Below are 18,425 nucleotides of genomic sequence, written 5' to 3' on the forward strand. Positions count from 1 at the left end.
ACCGCGGTCCTTCTGATCAGCAAGTCCTAGGCTCTGTGGTTTAACCCACAGCACCACCCGCGTCCCTTCCAGCTGCATTACTGATGCATTATTTTTTTAGAAAAAAGAAAAAGACATGTTGCACATCTGATGTACTGCCACGCTTGCAGGATAACACTGAGGCAATAAATGAACACTAATACAACGGCAGTAAGTAGAGCCAACATACATCCCCTGTCTCTGCCCTGGTTAGGAGTGAACTAGTTTGTGCAAAAGGAGTAAGAAAGGTGGACAGAGCACTTTAGCAAACCAGGCACAGCAATATCACTCACAGAACAAATTAACTTGACTGAAGTGGCATTGATTAATATGTTCATTATTCTGAATTGCAGAAAAGCAGACTAAGTGGTCAGGAAGCCGCAAGTAATCATCCTGGCAGCAACGTAATGCATAATGGGAATTCCTATTTAGATGCAACTCACACTGCAGTCTTAATATTGTTTACTAAACATCAGGCGTCCTCTTATTACTGAAAGATTTGTTTTCAGTACTAACAATGGAGAGAGTGTCAAGGTGAGAGAGACCTACTTTTGCTTGCCTTTGAGGAGGAAAAAACTATGAAACCGAGAAAGGACTCAGCTTTCGGTGGGCGGGGAGATCAGGAGGGTCCCCCTGTTCCATCAATAATGTTTATAACAATTTAAAGTGTCTAAGGGAGGCAGGTTAACAAGAGGAAGGAAAGAAGGCAGGCAGGCAAAATCCTCATCAGAGCCAGCTGGACAGTTCAACCCCCTAAGAAAAAAACCAGAGACCACCTACTGCCCTGTGGAGAGAGATCCTGACACCTTCTTATACACTGGCATAATTTACTTTTAATGTCAGTTGCAAGCTACCTTGGAAGAATCTGCACCCTGAAAGGTGGGACACAATTGTAGTAAAGTAAATAAAAGGCATTTCCCATAACCAGCGTGGACTTTTGGTTCTTCCTCGGCCTTCAGATGAGAAGAAAATGCTTTGCTCGTTTGTGATCAGGCATCTAAAGCCTATTTAAGCATTTCAAGTCCCCTGGAGAGAAGGCAGAAGATGGGTGCTGAATTTAGAGAGGCTTCAGTTTCTGTGGCACAGATCTTGCCGAGGCTGTGGGTTGCACCAACCGATATATCACAATGTCTGAAATAAGGATGGAGATATGTAGAGGCATCGGCTGGCTTCACAGTCTTCCCCACATCGTGATTTTTGCATAGCGCGCACGCACACACAGACCAGGGCTGGGCAAGGTATCGCTACATTATCAAAAAATTGGTTTGAAGACCACAGCATAGTAACAGTTTCATAATATTCAACATGGCGATATGTTGCGAATCACGATGTGTGAGCGTGCTATGGAAAAAATTGTGATGTGGGGACGGTCTTCGCTTCTCTCATGATTCCTTCTGCCCCTGTTGCTGCTCTGTACAGTTGCACCTTGGAAGTCAAACGGAATCAGTTGCGGAAGTCCATTCAACTCCCAAAGCATTCGAAAACCAAAGTGCGGCTTCCTGCAGCCAATCGGAAGCCACAGAAGCCCCGTCAGACGCTAGGCTTCCAAAAGAACATTTGAAAACCAGAACAGTCACTTCCGGGTTTCGATTGTTTGGGAGCCAAAACTTTCGAGAACTAGTTTGTTCGAAAACAAACGACTGTACTATAAAATAACAGTTGTAACAATATGTTAAAAGTAAGTAAAAATGTTATCAGTTTTAGACCCGCTAAGCAGCAGCAGTTTCCAGGACATTACCCTGTTCCACTCTACATAGTTACATCCTTATTTCTGACATCATGATATATCGGTCTATCGCAATGTTTAGCTTATGATATATCACAAAGTTGAAAGCCACACATTGGCTCAGCCCTAACACACAGCATGATTCACAATATATTGCCAGGTCAAGAATTATGAAATCGGTATCACAACATGGACCTTCAAACCAGTTTTGGACGATATATCGTCCAGCCCTAGTTGTTACCCAGGAAGAACATGATTCAAGCTCTCTCCTCAGATAATTTACCCAGTGGCTTCTTGGAGAAACACTGTATTTCCTCCCCTCAGCCTTTGCTCCACATCAGATGAAAACATAGTGAGATTACGTACATGAAGCGCTTTGGGCAACCTGTTCTATAAACACAAAGCACTGTGGCCCAATGGCTAAGAGCATTGCCCCATGACCCCTTTCCAAATTCAAGGTGAGCCACAAGTTCAACCAGGAAAGGCTTGACTCAGTCAAACTCAACTGACCCATATCATCATCCCCCATATCATCACAGAAGGGTTCGTGAAAAGGAAACGGTAGCTGGAATGCTTAATTCCACCTACCCAACATCCGACTGCAATTTCAAAATTAGCACAACACCGTCGTTAGTCACTTCCTGCTCAAATAATGTTGCTACATAACACAGGGGTTTAAAGCGACAACTGTTGCATCCTCCGTGAGGAAGCTGTCGTTCTACACAGTTTAGATCAGATGCTGAAAAGTGTGCGCACCTTTCCGCACACGGAGAAGTATGAGCCACTCACAGCGAGGAAAGGACCTTGGCTGAGGGGAGGTCCAGATAGTTCTACAAGCCAGGACTTCAAGCAGGTCAGTCTAGCTGAACAGAAGCCCTGCCAGCAGTTCAGTCAAAGTCCCAAACAGGAGCCACAGCAAATTGTGTCTGGCATAGCTATACTGGTTCTTGAGGAAACCTTGGCCAAATGCTCTTCTACAAAGGTTTTTGGTACATATATATATATTGCTGTGCAGAGTGGCTTTGGAACACACAATGGACAAGTTCAGAGAGCTCAGCTTCACAGGCATTTTCTATTTTAATTCTGAAATTTCATTTAGTATATTTCTGAAATTACCATTGGTCCACAATGGGGCTTTCCTATTGCTGTGAACAAAGCAGGAAGTCTTTCATTAGGTATCTCATTTCATCCAAACCAGGAAACCATGGATAATAGTTTTGGAACACCACAGGGTATTAAGCCACCTTCAAAACACGTCTCCATAACCTGACTTGTTCTAAAGCTACCGTTTCCCATTAAGAAAAAACTGGGAACTTGGTTAATGGAAGACTTACTGACTTACTTACATGGGAGGAAGAAGCAAAGGGACCAGTTCCACAGGGGAAAGTTTTATCATATCTTGCTTCTTTTTAAAGCTAAAATATGATCACCTTCTTTCTTTTGAGAATGGACAGAACTATATCACAAGGTGTCCATCTTTCAACAGCAAAGCCAACCCACAATACATGATGAGATTGCCCCAGACTACGGAATGGGGTCAGGCTAATACTACAAGCAAGGCAAGACCGCAATTTTTTGTGCTTCCTTGTGCTCCATTTCTCATTTGTAAGGAGGAGGAAAGGGAAAGGAGGACACCTTGCTACTCACAAGAATCAGGGTGTTCTTTTAAATCGCTCATAACATTCCCTCAATGGTATCCATTATCTATTGTGTTCATATGCACCCCACCCTACCAACTAAAAGTTAAAATATACCACGGATACAATCTCTCTGCCCCGGCCTAAGTACAACTGTTCACACATGGCGGGGAGGGATCACCACATAGTCCAACATAAGCTCGCACAACACTAGGCCACAGCTAAAGCCAATAAACAAAAGGGAGGATTGAGCAGGAAACACATGTTCCCAAGGAAAGCATTCAATGTGCAATCCATTGCGTGCAGACAGCCAGGGGTACAAATGAACTGTATTAAGAAAGTGTCCCCCATCACTCTTAAAGCATGCTAAGAAGGAACAAAAGAGCTGAACCATTATCCTACATGGGATACATACAGTGGTACCTCAGGTTACATACGCTTCAGGTTACAGACTCCGCTAACCCAGAAATAGTGCTTCAGGTTAAGAACTTTGCATCAGGATGAGAACAGAAATAGTGCTCTGGTGGCGCGGCGGCAGCAGGAGGCACCATTAGCTAAAGTGGTGCTTCAGGTTAAGAACAGTTTCAGGTTAAGAACAGACCTCCAGAACGAATTAAGTACTTAACCCAAGGTACCACTGTACTTAAGTCTGGTTCATGCCATCTAAGTTATGTTTTAGATTATTGCAAAAGAGCTGAAACAAATACTGGGCTTGCACCATTCCCCTCCTCTTTCCATGTTACAAACAGACTCCAGAAAACCGTGGTTTGTTCTAAAGTCACCCAATAACCAAGACCTAAAACCACCGTTTGGTCCTCAATTAGTTTTTACTAACTTTGGTTAGAATAAACCATGGCTCCCAACACTGGAATATAATGCAGAACTGCAGATGGTTCTAAAATAAAAACAAATGTTTCACACTCCTCCTCTTATGCACAAAAGAAAGTGGATAATCTTGCAGCCTCTGGTTTGCTCACAATTATCTAAAGCAGAGATTCATAACCTTTCTTGGCAAGAGTGTCATATTCACCTTTGATCAATCTTCCAGGAACCACATGCCAACAATGGGTGAGGCTACCCTCTACTCTCTCACCTACAGACAGTGATGTGGTTTCCTGGAAAAAAAGAAGTATGCATCTAACATTGCATGCTTATTTAGTTTTATTACATAAACAAAGTTAAAAACTTTGAAACTACCAAGCTTGCTTAATGCTGTGTTTGCAATAGGCATCTATTCATTACTCAACAACTTGTGAAATGCAAAAATAAAGCACGGGGGTAAAATTTCACTCCACATTGCAGGGAACATGACCCTCTCCTCAGATATAAGTCACTACCTTCTCCAAACCTGGTAACCTCTATAGATTTTTTTTTTTAATTACAATTCCCATGAGCCCCAGCCAGCATGACAAATGATCATGCATGATGGCAGTTGTTGTCAAAAACATTTGGAGAGCAGCAGCTAGGGAACACAAGTTTAGGTGAACATCTGAATTGGGTCACACAGAAACATAATTAGGGGTGTGTGATATTGTGGACTTCAAGGAAGAAGTTTGCAGAATGTCCAGATGCTAAAAAATTATAATCTCATCGGGTGGATCTAGAACACTGGCCCATTGTTTCTGAACAAAGAGAAGTGTTACTCAAGAGTGATTAGAGCGGAAACGTATTTCTAAGTGCAGTTCTAGAATTTTTTAAAAACCAACAACTTGGAAAGAGAGCATTTTCAGGTAACTGTGGCCTTGCAATGCTGAATCCCATCCATATTTCCTGTTTCGGGGGGACGGGGAATGAAATCCAAGGACGTTTTTCCATTTAGCCTTTTTAAGCCAATAAGATAAGTAAACAAAAAGCAAGCAAAAAAACTGGTGAGAAACTGTTTGGATCAGAGCTTTGAATTCTCTTTCCCTGTGTTCTGAGGGCTTTCATGTGGACGTACACCACTTGACAGATGTATGAAGCGTCTAATGTTCTAAGTGGAACAGATGGATATTTTAATTGCAAAGAGCTCCAAGGTATATCAATACCGCCATCACCAAGAGAGGAGTTGTTACAAAACCTCCAAGTCACAGGGTCTGATGATGAAAGGCAAAAGAATTATCAGCAAGGCGGCCTTTCGGCTCTCAAAAGAAATGACTAACAGCCCAGGCGAAGTGAAACAGGACAAAACTGGTTGGAGAGATGAGGATTCTACCCATTTACTATGTGCGCCTCCAAGTATTGTATTAATTTATGGCTGAAATGCCTAAGCACACTTCCTAGGAAGTAAGGTCCCAGCAGAACTTGCTTTGAAGAAAATGCACTTCAATGGGCCGGCTAGGACTGGAGGGAGTTGTGCAGGCATAGGCAAACTCAGCCCTCCAGATGTTTTGGGACTACAACTCCCATCATCCCTAGTTAAAAGGACCAGTGGTCAGGGATGATGGGAACTGTCGTCTCGAAACATCTGGAGGGCTCAAGCTTGGGAGAAGCTGCTGTAGTGTCTCAGAAGATGCTCTAGCTGAGAAATGGAAACAAGAAGAAATTCCGATGAAAGAAGAATGGCAGACTAAATTAATGGACTATGCAGAATTGGACAAAATGACAGGAAGGATTTGAAACCTGCGGGACCAGAGATTTACAGAAGAATGGAAGAAGTATATGAATTATTTGAACAACAACTGTAATCAACAAATTACGCTAGTAGGACTACAAGACATTTTGTAAGGAGAAATATACGAAGTGTTACAAAGTAGAAAAAGATAGAGATATTGATTATGAGTTTGAAATGTAATAGGGAAGATAAGAAATGCATACTGAGAGATTAGATGGGAAAATTTTCAGACAGGATTGATGGAAGTCAAAAATTGTAAAAGTATGTTTAATTACTGTTGAAAATGATATGTTAAAAAAACTAATAAAAAATTATATATATAAGAAGATGCTCTAGCTGAAAATGAAGATGTCTTTTCTACAGCCTCATTTGCCTTTTCCAAGTCAAACCGAGACCAATTTCCTGAATTATAGGGGGTTGGACTAGATGACCCCAAGGCATCTATGATGCCATCAAGCACAAACAGCTTTCAGGAAAACTGCTTTTGAGAAATGTTCATGTAACAAAGCAACAAGATGGAAGCTTCTACTATGTGCAACTGACCCTGAAGTCTTCAGCATATAGAAATTTGTATTGAAGATCCATCCATGCTCCAAGTACTAAGGTACCATGGTTATCGTCAAGTGCATTTTAATGTTAAAAAGAAAAAGGTGCTCAAAAGTCCCTGAAGTGGGTAATTTTAGCAGCACAATTCTCATTTCAGATTAAATCCTCGTTGGCAAATGTCTACCTTATTCCAAACTCTAATAAGAATCTACAGCAAAGTATGCATTTTAAAGTCTGGTTCGCCACGGTCATATTCATCTCCATGTGATTTTTTAAGAATACTTTAAGCTGGATGGGTGAAGCTAAGAGATTATCATATTTTTACGCAGAAACAGAAGTTCAAGAAGCAAATATGACTGTACACCACTCACATGGTTTCTGGTAGTAATTCTGCAAAGCCCAACTCAATTGCTCCCCAATTAAGAGTAAGAGGTTTGTAACGGAGCTATGAATGCTTATCAAATGCTGCTCATCCACCAACAAACCAATCCAACCCAACCACAAGGCTGGTTAAAAGGTTTTGGTTAAGTTAAGCTGTAGTATTTCAAACACTGCCTCTCCTTAAAGTAAAGCAAAAAACCAAACACATCTCATCTACAACACCAATACACAGTGTTAGAAACTGAAACACACTCTCTCTCTATATATATATACAGTGATACCTTGGGTTACAGCCACTTCAGCTTGCATTTTTTCAGGTTACGCACCCGCCAAAACCCAGAAGTACCGGAACAGGTTACTTCCGGGTTTTGGTGGTCGTGCATGTGCGGAAGCGCTAAATTGCGCTTTGCACATGTGCAGAAGCGCCGAATCGCAACTCGTGCATGCGCAGACGCGCCGCTGCGGGTTGCGAACATGCATCCCGCACAGATCACGTTTGCAACCCAAGCATCCATTGTGTTTGTGTTTGTGTGTGTAATTGCCAAATCATGCCTTAAACTTGGGTTAAAAATGAATGTCTAGGTGACCTGTTTTTGTTTTGCAGTGGACATTATTATTATTACCATAAAGGTAAAGGTAAAGGTACCCCTGCCCGTACGGGCCAGTCTTGACAGACTCTGGGGTTGTGCGCCCATCTCACTTAAGAGGCCAGGGGCCAGCGCTGTCCGGAGACACTTCCGGGTCACGTGGCCAGCGTGACAAAGCTGCATCTGGCGAGCCAGAACCGCACACGGAAACACCGTTTACCTTCCCGCTGGTAAGCGGTCCCTATTTATCTACTTGCACCCGGAGGTGCTTTCGAACTGCTAGGTTGGCAGGCGCTGGGACCGAGCAGCGGGAGCGCACCCCGCCGCAGGGATTCGAACCGCCGACCTTTCGATCGGCAAGTCCTGGGCGCTGAGGCTTTAACCCACAGCGCCACCTGCGGCCCATTATTACCATAGAGTTATCAAAATTTTCAAAAGTAGGGAGTCTGTGGCTTGCTTTTGGAAAACAGGTGGTCCTCAGTAATTAGCTAATTGGGAACCAATGAACTAGATACTGTATTTTTTGCTCGATAAGACTCACTTTTTCCCTCCTAAAAAGTAAGAGGAAATGTGTGTGCGTCTTATGGAGCAAATGCAGGCTGCGCAGCTATCCCAGAAGCCAGAACAGCAAGAGGGATTGCTGCTTTCACTGTGCAGCGATCCCTCTTGCTGTTCTGGCTTCTGAGATTCAGAATTTTTTTTTCTTCTTGCTTTCCTCCTCCAAAAACTAGGTGCGTCTTGTGGTCTGGTGCGTCTTATAGAGCGGAAAATACTGTAATTAAATGTAAGGAACAGGATTCCATGCTGTTCCTCCTTGAAACCAATGGGAAGTCTTTTCCAGTTAGGTATCAATATGCATTACCACATCAGAGCTTCTGACTCAGATGTTACGCCCGCAAGGTAACTCTTGTCGACTTCAGGAACACTTTCAGGGAACTTCCCCTACGCTGTGCGTGGAAGAGTCAAAACACCTGCACGGAAAAGAGCAGCAGCACAATTTCTGATGGAACAAAGGTGAGAAGTGTCAAGAAGAGAATAGATGCATCAGTACGAGAAGTTGGATATTCTAGTTGAGAGCGCTCATGCTACATGAAGCAGGCTTGACATTTATTGTGACAGAGGCTTCCACGGTGCTAAAATACAGGGTACTGCTAGTGACTGCGCACTCAACGTTGGAATTTAAGAGTGCGCCTTGCCGAAAGGCTTTCTACCACACATCCAAGCATAATGCTGCAGGACAGAGAGGGAAGCAGTTAACATCTAATAAACTTGCCTACCAGCTACCGAAAACACAGCAGGCGGGCAGTGAGGCACCGGCTCAATAAATACAACCCATGAAGTCGCTTGTGAAACATGATGCCATTTATCCCTAGGGCTGTGGTTTTCAACCAATGTGCCGTAGCACTCTGGGGTGCCTGGAAGGGGCAACACTGGCCCCTGGCCCTCTTTCCTTCCTTTCCTCCCTCCTCTGGTGCCCTCTCGTGTCCCTGCCTCCCAAAGGATTGCACGACTGTTTGTTGCAGCAGCCCCAAGCTCCACAGACAAATGGTGCCACTGGGGCTGGCCAGGGGTGCTGGTTGCCAGGAGCTGAGGCAGCCTCGCAAGCAAGTAGGTGAGGGAGCGCAGCCAGCCAGTCCGCCAGCCATTGCTGTTGGGAATGGACAGACAAATGGGAGGTTGGGTAGGCACTGCGCTGGTCTTCCTTGTGCTTGCCGTGTGCAAGGGCTGCCTGGGAGCTAAGTGCCCAGTGCTGAATGGGAACCTTTGCACCATGCAAGCCCAACACTGCCCACTGTTGCCACTGGGCCAATAAGGCTGGGGGCATCCTCTCCCCAGGCCCCTGTGGGGCAGTGTGAAAAGGCACCTCTCTGGGGAGGCAACTCAGAGACCGGGGGAGTAGAACCAGATGCCCAGAAGACTCCCAAGGAGAAGGGAGAGGCAGCTGAGGGATCACTCCACAAGAGAGGGTTTCGAAAAGAGGTGAGGGGCAAGCTCTGCAGGCAAGGGGTGACGTAACTGGGTTCCTGAGCCCCACAGGGGTGCCGCAGAAAGAAGGGAGTTGGTCAAGGGAGCCGGGGACTCACAAAGTTTGAAATTCTCCGCCTTTCGGGAAAGGGCTCCTCCACCTATTCCAATCTATCTGACAATACAGAGTATCAGACTAGCATGTATTTTGATACTCCTCTACATGCTTCAGGTTCACCTACCGACTGTCCCAGCTCTGCTACTTTTATTTCAAAATCTATCAGCTTAACGCCCACGCAAATAAAAGAGAGGGAGGAACAACACGGAAATCAAACACATAAGGAAGGTGCGTGGTTTAATTCTTTCTCTTTTGACATCACCCATTCTGGCTGAGAGGATGTTGTCTGACTGGGCGACTTCTGTAGATTTTTCCATGACACATAAACCCATTGAAGATTTCATAATTAAGTCACGCCTTCCTGAAAAAATTACAAATTTCAAAAGTGGGGGAGGGGGAGAGGAGGAGAAAAGCCTGCCCATCTTGTGAAAAACAAGACAGTTTTTAACAAAACAGTACTTTCGAGTTTTCACACTTTGAAACTTCAATGAAATCTACAATATAAGGCATGGCATGTATTATACAGGCGCTGGCTATAAATAGATTTCACAATGGAAAGTTAAGCTTTGATGAGCCCATTTCTGCTGCAAACATTACAGAGCTTGCAGAAGCCTGCAGATTAACTTGCACATCCCTCTCTACACTCCCCAAAGCAGAACAGTTCGTTCTAAGCATTAAAAACCAACTCATTTTTGCGGGGAAAGAAACCCACAACAACCCAGGATTAAGATTCAAGAACAAAACTGAAAAGCTCCTCAAATAAAACACTATCATTACAAGCTTTATTACTATAACATTTTCCATTCTTGCATGTGCCAGATTTTAAAAGTTCGGGTTCAGTAACTGGGAATGTCTATGTTATAGGTAAGGAGAGTTGCACGGTTAATGTGCATAAACACCTGGGCATTGTGCACATAGTCCATCTGTGAAGATTATGCACATTCCCCGGCCTCTCTCTCTCTTAATTTCTATACTGTCTTTCATCCAAAGATCACAGGGCAGTTCAAATATAAAAAACACAATACATACCATAATAACAAACAAAAACAATACCCCCCCACAAAGTTATATGCATACCTGCCAACGTATGTTGGGTAATGCCCTTTCAACAGGATTTTGTACATTCTCCAGGCATTGTGCATAATTACCCCAACATATACTCATTCATGGACTATGCCAATGAAACGAAATAAAGAGTGCTCAGATTATTTTAAGACTGCCTGAACAGTGCATGCTTACTCGGCTCCCAATATGTCAATGAGTCTTACTCTCAGGAAAATATACATGGGTCAAAAGCCTTAGATGTGTGCTCTCAGGTTTCTCCTTGAATTGCTTCTCATTCTCCAAGTACTGTATGAACCTTCATCTACCATCAGCAAGGGGGTTAGGAAGCCACAGAAAAGTAATTTCAAAGCAGCTAAGCCTAACTTCCAATCACTGATGGGAGAGGCCATTCAACAGGCACATATATGAATGAATTGCCAGTTTATTTGAAACAGATAGTTAATTGCTCTCTTAATATTTGTGTGTATTTCTTTAAAACCCATGCTATGCTTGCCCTAGAGCAGGGGTAGGCAACCTAAGGCCTGTGGGACGGATGCGGCCGGATTGTCTTCTCAATCCAGCCCGCGGATGGTCCAGGAATCAGCGTGTTTTTACATGAGTGTGGGCTAAACCACAGAGCCTAGGACTTGCCGATCAGAAGGTCAGCGATTCGAATCCCCACGACGGGGTTGCTCGGTCCCAGCTCTTGCCAACCTAACAGAAAGCACATCAAAGTGCAAGTAGATAAATAGGTACCACTCGGGCGGAAAGGTAAACGGCGTTTCTGTGTGCTGCTCTGGTTCGCCAGAAGCGGCTTAGTCATGCTGGCCACATGACCCGGAAGCTATACGCCGGCTCCCTCAGCCAGTAAAGTGAGATGAGCGCCGCAACCCCAGAGTCGGTCACGACTGGACCTACTGGTCAGGGGTCCCTTTACCTTTTGAATATGTCCTTTTATTTAAAATGCATCTCTGGGTTATTTGTGGGCCCTGCCTGGTGCTTTTACATGAGTAGAATGTGTGCTTTTATTTAAAATCCATCTCTAGGTTATTTGTAGGGGGACGCAGGTGGCGCTGTGGGTTAAAGCCTCAGCGCCTAGGACTTGCCGATCGAAAGGTCGGCGGTTCGAATCCCTGCGGCGGGGTGCGCTCCCGCTGCTCGGTCCCAGCGCCTGCCAACCTAGCAGTTCGAAAGCACCTCCGGGTGCAAGTAGATAAATAGGGACCGCTTACCAGCGGGAAGGTAAACGGCGTTTCCGTGTGCGGCTCTGGCTCGCCAGAGCAGCGATGTCACGCTGGCCACGTGACCCGGAAGTGTCTCCGGACAGCGCTGGCCCCTGGCCTCTTGAGTGAGATGGGCGCACAACCCCAGAGTCTGTCAAGACTGGCCCGTACGGGCAGGGGTACCTTTACCTTTACTAGGTTATTTGTGGGGCATAGGAATTCATTCATTTTTTTTTTCAAAATATAGTCCGGCCCACCACATGGTCTGAGGGATGGTGGACCGGCCCACGGTTGAAAAAGGTTGCTGACCCCTGCCCTAGAGTACTTGTATTCCTCACCCCACCCCACCCCCCAAAAAAACCACCAGTGGAGTCTTACTTAAAATCTAGCGAATTACCTGCAGCCACAACTTTAAAATCCTGCTTGGAAATACCTAACGGCAAACAATAATTTGCAGCAAATTCTTTGTAGAGCAAGCAAGGGAATAAAAAGAAAGAAAGAAACCAAAAACGCTGCACACACAAGCCCCTGGGAAGCAGATATTTTAAGCAAGTTGTAAATGGGCCAGTTAAACAGCAACACCTCCACATGTAAAGGTAAAGGTACCCCTGCCCGTACGGGCCAGTCTTGACAGACTCTGGGGTTGTGCGCTCATCTCACTCTAGAGGCCGGGAGCCAGCGCTGTCCGCAGACACTTCCGGGTCACGTGGCCAGCGTGACAAGCTGCATCTGGCGAGCCAGAGCCGCACACGGAAACGCCGTTTACCTTCCCGCTGGTAAGCGATCCCTATTTATCTACTTGCTTTCGAACTGCTAGGTTGGCAGGCGCTGGGACCGAGCAGCGGGAGCGCACCCCGCCGCGGGGATTCGAACCGCCGACAATACGATCGGCAAGTCCTAGGCGCTGAGGTTTTACCCACAGCGCCACCCACATCCCATCACCTCCACATAGAAGACTCAAATAAGAACAGGGCTTATGAACCTTCAATACACAGGTAGAGGGAATTTTGGCAGGTACAGTTACTGAAATCCAAGCTTTTTAGTACTTCAAAAGGGCACTGCCTGGATGAACTGCTTTGCGTCAGCTACCCCTACCTGCAGCCAAGGTTCCCTCTACAGGGTTTGAAAATACATGAAGGCAGTGTCAGAAACTCAGATATATAAGCTAATCGCCAAATTGCACATTAAACTTAGGTTACAGTTACCACAACGGAATGTCTAGGTGCCTTTTTGCAATGACATTTATTATTATTAATTTCATTACTATTATTATTTTCATTTCTATTTTAAAGGGAAAAACCCTCAAAAGTGGTTTATACCAGATTCAAATTCAAATGAAACAATCCAGACTAACAAAAATTCAAGCTTTAAGGAAAATATTTCAGGTGCTTCTCTAAGTGACATTTGGCTTTCCCCATATTTATGTACCTACTTAATTTATAGAGCTTAATTTGCAGAAGAACTCTAGGAAGCCAGTCTGGTGCAGTGGTGCAGTAACAGCCTAACTTATCTCACAGGGTCGCTGTAGGGGTTAACGGAGGAGGGGCATGAACCACATGCTCCTTTGGAGGAAAAAGTGGGATATACTGTAATTGCAACAAATAAGCTCTTCTGATTACCTGCTTAAGAAAGCTGGAGGGGCCAGCCAGATGGAGATGTCAGTTGCCAACCTGACCTCCAGTGAGCTCCATGTGGTCGCAACTGGAACTGCGCCAGTCGCAAAACGCACCCGGCGCCTGGCTAATTTCAAACACGGCACCAAGGTAGTGAACATCCATTCATAACCCAGTTGATTTAACATGCTCAATTTAGGTTATTTTCGTTTCTGTGTATTTGCCCAGCTATCTTCTCTTCTCCCCCAGGGCTCAAGTTGGCAAGTCTTTAAGAGGCAGAGGATTTTACATACTGCACAAAAAATAATAATCACATTCAAAACTACAATAGCTACTAAGATAGCTTGCAAACACAACTGCTTATTATCACACCATGATTGTGACAATTGCTAGAGGAGAATTATTTGCATGACAGTGGGAACATGCCTGTTTACAGGCAACAACCTTGCAAGGTAGATTAGTCTGAGAAGGCTGGTCCAAGGTCACCCAGTGAGCTTCCCTGCTAAGCAGCTATTTGAACCTGGGTGTCTCGAGTCTTAGTTCCACTGACTCTCATTAAATTCAATTGACCTTCACCAACTTCATCCGCCCCTTATGTTACAAGACTACAACTCCCATCATCCCCAACTATTGGTTACACTAGCTGGGATTGATGGGAGTTGGAGTCCAAAAGATATGGAAGTCATCAGGATGAGAAATGCTGCATTAATAATAATAATAATAATAATAATAATAATAATAATAATAATAATGCAGATTGCAGAATAGCCAGTACGTACTTACGAAGAGAAGCAGTAGCATGCCGGGCCATATTTAGATTTCAAATGTATGGATTCTATCCGTGCCATTCACACACAATAGAAACTTGGACCCAAGGCTGTCTTCAGCTCCTGTTCCTCTACAACTATTCTCGGCCTACATAGACCAGCAAAACATTTCCTTAAAAGCTGGCTTATACAACTGTTACGCATTCAAGCTGAAGACAGCTCAGCCAGGGTCTCATTTGGCCACCTGTCCAGGATGGCAAATGGTAGGAATGGTGATTGAACATCAGGCAGCTCACAATACGGACAAAAAGGGGCTGTTGGGCTACATTTGGCTTCTGCAATATCAGGCCTGCCTGACAGTCAAAGAAAGCAAAGCGTATTTAAAAGATGAAATGGAAAAGCTGAAAAAAATGCATCTGTCTGGAGACAGCTCAGCTCACTCAGGTGGGTCCAGGCTTTGCAGCTTTCCCACATTTTGTACGGAACAAGCAATACAAGGAAACAGAGCTTCACCCAAAAGGAAACACAGGGCATCCAATTTAACCCTGAAACTACAGCGCCTTAACAGAAAGATCAATTATGGCACAGCCCAGAGCTGCTCCTCCTCATCCGAAAGGTCATTCAAAGCATGACTCACCTTCCTATGTGCACATTTTCAAGCAGTAAAGGAAATCTATATGGCAGCTAAACATGCAGCACTAATATAAATGTTGTTGACAAGACAGGGACTTTCGGGTGCTGTGATTGACCAAGTCCAGGCACCAAGACAAACGCCTGCCTTCAGTCTATATTGAGAAGCCAATCTTAAACCATGCTGTGTAGATAAATCTCATAGACTTCATTGGACTTGCTCCCACAACTATGTAAAGAAACACAATCCCATGGAGTCCACTGGTTGAACAGACTCTGGAACTAGACCTTAGATCTAGACGCCCACCCCATTACAAATAGGTAGAGAACCATACATTGTGTACTCAGCAGATTAAGACATGTGATATTTCATTAATATACCGTACATGCAAATTTGCCCTGGAAAAATGATGACAATTATTGTTAAGAGGAGATAACCCTCTCTTTCCATCTGGCAAGACTCAGCGTTTTTATTTTTGCAGGTACTTGAAAAATAGCCACTTGATCCTATCACAGGTAGCTGAACAAAACAGCTAAAAAGCACAATGATGCCTCTGTGCGTAGCTTTTTTAAGGTGAACAGAGAAGGGGGAGAAAATGCTTCTACACAATGGTATTCCGATTCCAAGCATGTTTATGTGGAAGCAAAAACCCAGCAATTTCAAAGGACCTCACCTCCAGCATATATGTATATTGTGTATATTGTTTGAAGACCGTAGCATAAAGGAAGACCCAGAGGACAACCTTTCCATGTTAGCCAGAAGTACCTGAAGAGCACTTAAAGCAGCAAACAGCTTTCAAGGTGAGCTGAGCTATAGTTTCCAACAGGTCCTCCCCAAACACCCCTTTTGCAACTCTTACCTCCCCCTCCCCAAGGCCCTTACCCAGCTATAAAACAGACCGGGGGGGGGGGGGAAATGACTCTAGATTCAGGTAGGTAGCCTTGTTGGTCTGACGCAGTAAAAATATATTTTTAAAAATTGTCCAGTAGCACCTTAGAGACCAACTAAGTTTGCTCTTGGCATGAGCTTTCGTGTGCATGCACACTTCTTCAGATAAAATGACTGGGGGAAATGACTGGATGGTGTCAGAATACCAAAACTTCTGACCTCCACTGGAAAGTTCCCAAAGCATGACAATGGCAAGGCCGGTAAGTATTTGCCACCACTGTGCGTTGCAAGATGTGATCACACCCCTCTCCCCAAACCTCCCACACACAGGCCTTTAATTCATGCGCACACACACACACACATATATACACACACGTGTGTATGTATATTGTTTGCTCACTCCATCAATTAACCTGCAGGTAGGGAACAGAGACCAGAGTATAAGATCCAGCTCCACTTCTCTTTTTTTCCATTTCTGCTGCAAACCCTCATTTCTGAGGAAGCGCACCAAGGGTGTAGTAGGTTGGATGGCATCCACGCTGTCCTGTGAACACGAAAACAAGCGTGCGCGCCTTTCACACACCCACACCCCTTCATACATAATTCCTTCCTCACCCACCTGCATAGAAGCGGATGAGGCAGCCGGTCTCCGAGTCCATGCCCTCCTCCTGCACCCGCCACAGGTCCCGGAAGCCCAGCTGCGAGAGGTAGTCGTTTTGGACCTGCAAGGGCTGCTCGTGAGGCTCCAGCCGGCGGGCGGTCTCCCCATGCAGCTGCACGTACAAGGCCGGAGGCTGCGGCGGGGAGGAGGCGGCGGCGGCATCCCCGGCGGAAGAGGGATCCCCTCCCGGCGCCTTCCCCGCGCCGGGGGACTCCCCCGCGGCTCGGCCCCCCCGGGGGTTCTCCGCGTGCGCCGACGGCAGGCCGCCCAGGCGGGCCCGGCGGCTCCGGCCAGGCCCCGATCCGGCCCCTTCCCCCTCCGCCGTTGCTGGCCCAGGAGGAGGAGGGTCCGCCTCTAACTCCTCCGACGAAGACGAGGAACCGCCGCCGCCGCTGTAGGCGTCCAGCCGGTCCGAGGTGCTCTCCGCGCTGGGGCTGAAGCTCTCCGTGTCCGAGCCCCCCAGGAGGGACGGGCAGGAGAGCGGCGGGCCCGATAGGTATAGCTGCGCAGGTGGCGGAGGAGGAAAGGCCCGCCCGGGGCTGCAGTCGGAGGGCGACAGGCAGGGGCGGCCACCTGCGCGGCCGTTCTCCCCGCCGCCGAGAGCTAAGCGCCCCGGTCGGGGAGCCGCCTCGCCGCCGCCCCCCAAACCGCTGGGGGTCCCCCGACGGTTTCGCGGCCTCCTCCCGGCCGGTATCGGGGTCAGGCTGCCAGCTGGGGAAGTCGAAGCCTCCGCGGGGCCGGGTAGCGCCTCTTCTGCTCCCCCGGGCTCGGCGGACGGGTCTGCCGCAAAATCGCCGTCCATTTCTCCTTCATCCTCCTCCTCTTCTTCCTCCTCTTCCTCCCCTTCTTCTTCATGGGGGCCGCGCGCCTCTGCGGTGGTTGCTGCCGCCGCCTTCCCCAACACCCGGACGGCGCTGCTGCCCGCTCCACGGTGCCCGAGCTGTAACAACCGCGACGCCACCTCGGCTGCCGTCGTCTCCAGGGTGCAAAGCACCGGCCGCAGGTAGCAGCCGCCGCCGCCCCCTCGCTGCTGGTGATGGTGGTGGTGGTGGTAGTAGTAGACATGGACGCATCCCCGCTGGAGGTCCCGTCGCACCCAGTCCCGCTCCGGCGGCTGCAGAGGCTGGAGCTGCCGGGGCGGCTTGGGCAGCAGGAGCAGCGCCTTCCGATCCAGGCTGCGGGTGCCCAGCGAGGCGGCAGCAGCAGCGGCGGCGGCGGCCGAGGAGGAAGACGACGACGAGGAGGAGGAGGCAGCGGCCGAGAGGTTCCTTTTCAGCCTGCCCCTCCGCAGCAGAAGCGAGTTGGCGCCGCCGCTGCTGGGGACGGCCGCCGCTGCCGGAGTCCCGTTGGCCGCCAGCGTGAGGGAAGCCGCGCCGCCGCCGCCAGCCGCGGCCCCTCGCCTCCTTCGCCGCTGCGGGCCGCCCCCGGCTACACCCTCTGCTGCTGCTGCGACAGTAACGGCTGCTGCTGCCTCGCCGCTTCTCAGCGGGCCGGGTCCTCCGCCCTCGGTGCCGGCCTGGCCCGCGTAGCCGGGCCGCTCCCGCTTGCCGGCCGTCGGGGCCGCTGCCCTGCTGCCGCGCTGAGGTTGCTGCGCAGGTTCCATTGTGGAACGCGGAGACACGCCGCGTTCCAAAGCGGCGGGCGGGGGGCGGGGGGGCGCGATTATGTAGCAACTGCGAACATTCCGTCGCTGTCGCCGCGTTCCATTCGGCTCAAGCCCGCCGCCGCCGCGCAGCTGCTGCCAGCGCCATTAGGGACTGGAGGGTGGGGGGGAGGATCAGGAGCAGCAGCAGCAGCAAGCAAGCAAGCAGCCACCGCCTCCTCCCACCCGGCCCGGCCTCCACTTCGGAGGCTCCTTATGAATATTAATTGCAGCAGGCCTCGTCGGAGCGGCGCGATTTTTCGTCTCTTGTACCCCGCCTCCCAGTTCCCTCTATTAGCAACGCCTTCTCAATATTCATGAGGAGGGGGGGTGACGCCATCCCTCGTGAGGTAGCAGGGGGCGGGGCTCCGGCGATAAACAAAAC

General features: G+C 47.7%; 1 protein-coding gene across 4 annotated transcripts in view; it reads right to left on the minus strand.

Annotated features, from left to right (window-relative positions):
• PHLPP1 (PH domain and leucine rich repeat protein phosphatase 1) overlaps positions 1-18,183 on the minus strand; it is a 164,314-nt gene extending 146,131 nt beyond the window's left edge. For all 4 annotated transcript variants that reach the window (XR_014566282.1, XR_014566283.1, XR_014566284.1 and 1 more), the window contains exon 1: positions 16,357-18,183. Coding sequence is in view for 1 of the 4 variants with exons in the window: in XM_083747121.1 (XP_083603247.1) it covers positions 16,357-18,001 (1,645 nt within the window). In the remaining 3 variants the exon portion in view is untranslated. The remainder of the gene's footprint in view (positions 1-16,356) is intronic.
• Between the last annotated feature and the right edge of the window lie 242 nt (positions 18,184-18,425).

This window comes from Podarcis gaigeae (genome assembly GCF_964106915.1).
Source record: "Podarcis gaigeae genome assembly, chromosome: 7".
Taxonomy (NCBI): domain Eukaryota; kingdom Metazoa; phylum Chordata; class Lepidosauria; order Squamata; family Lacertidae; genus Podarcis; species Podarcis gaigeae.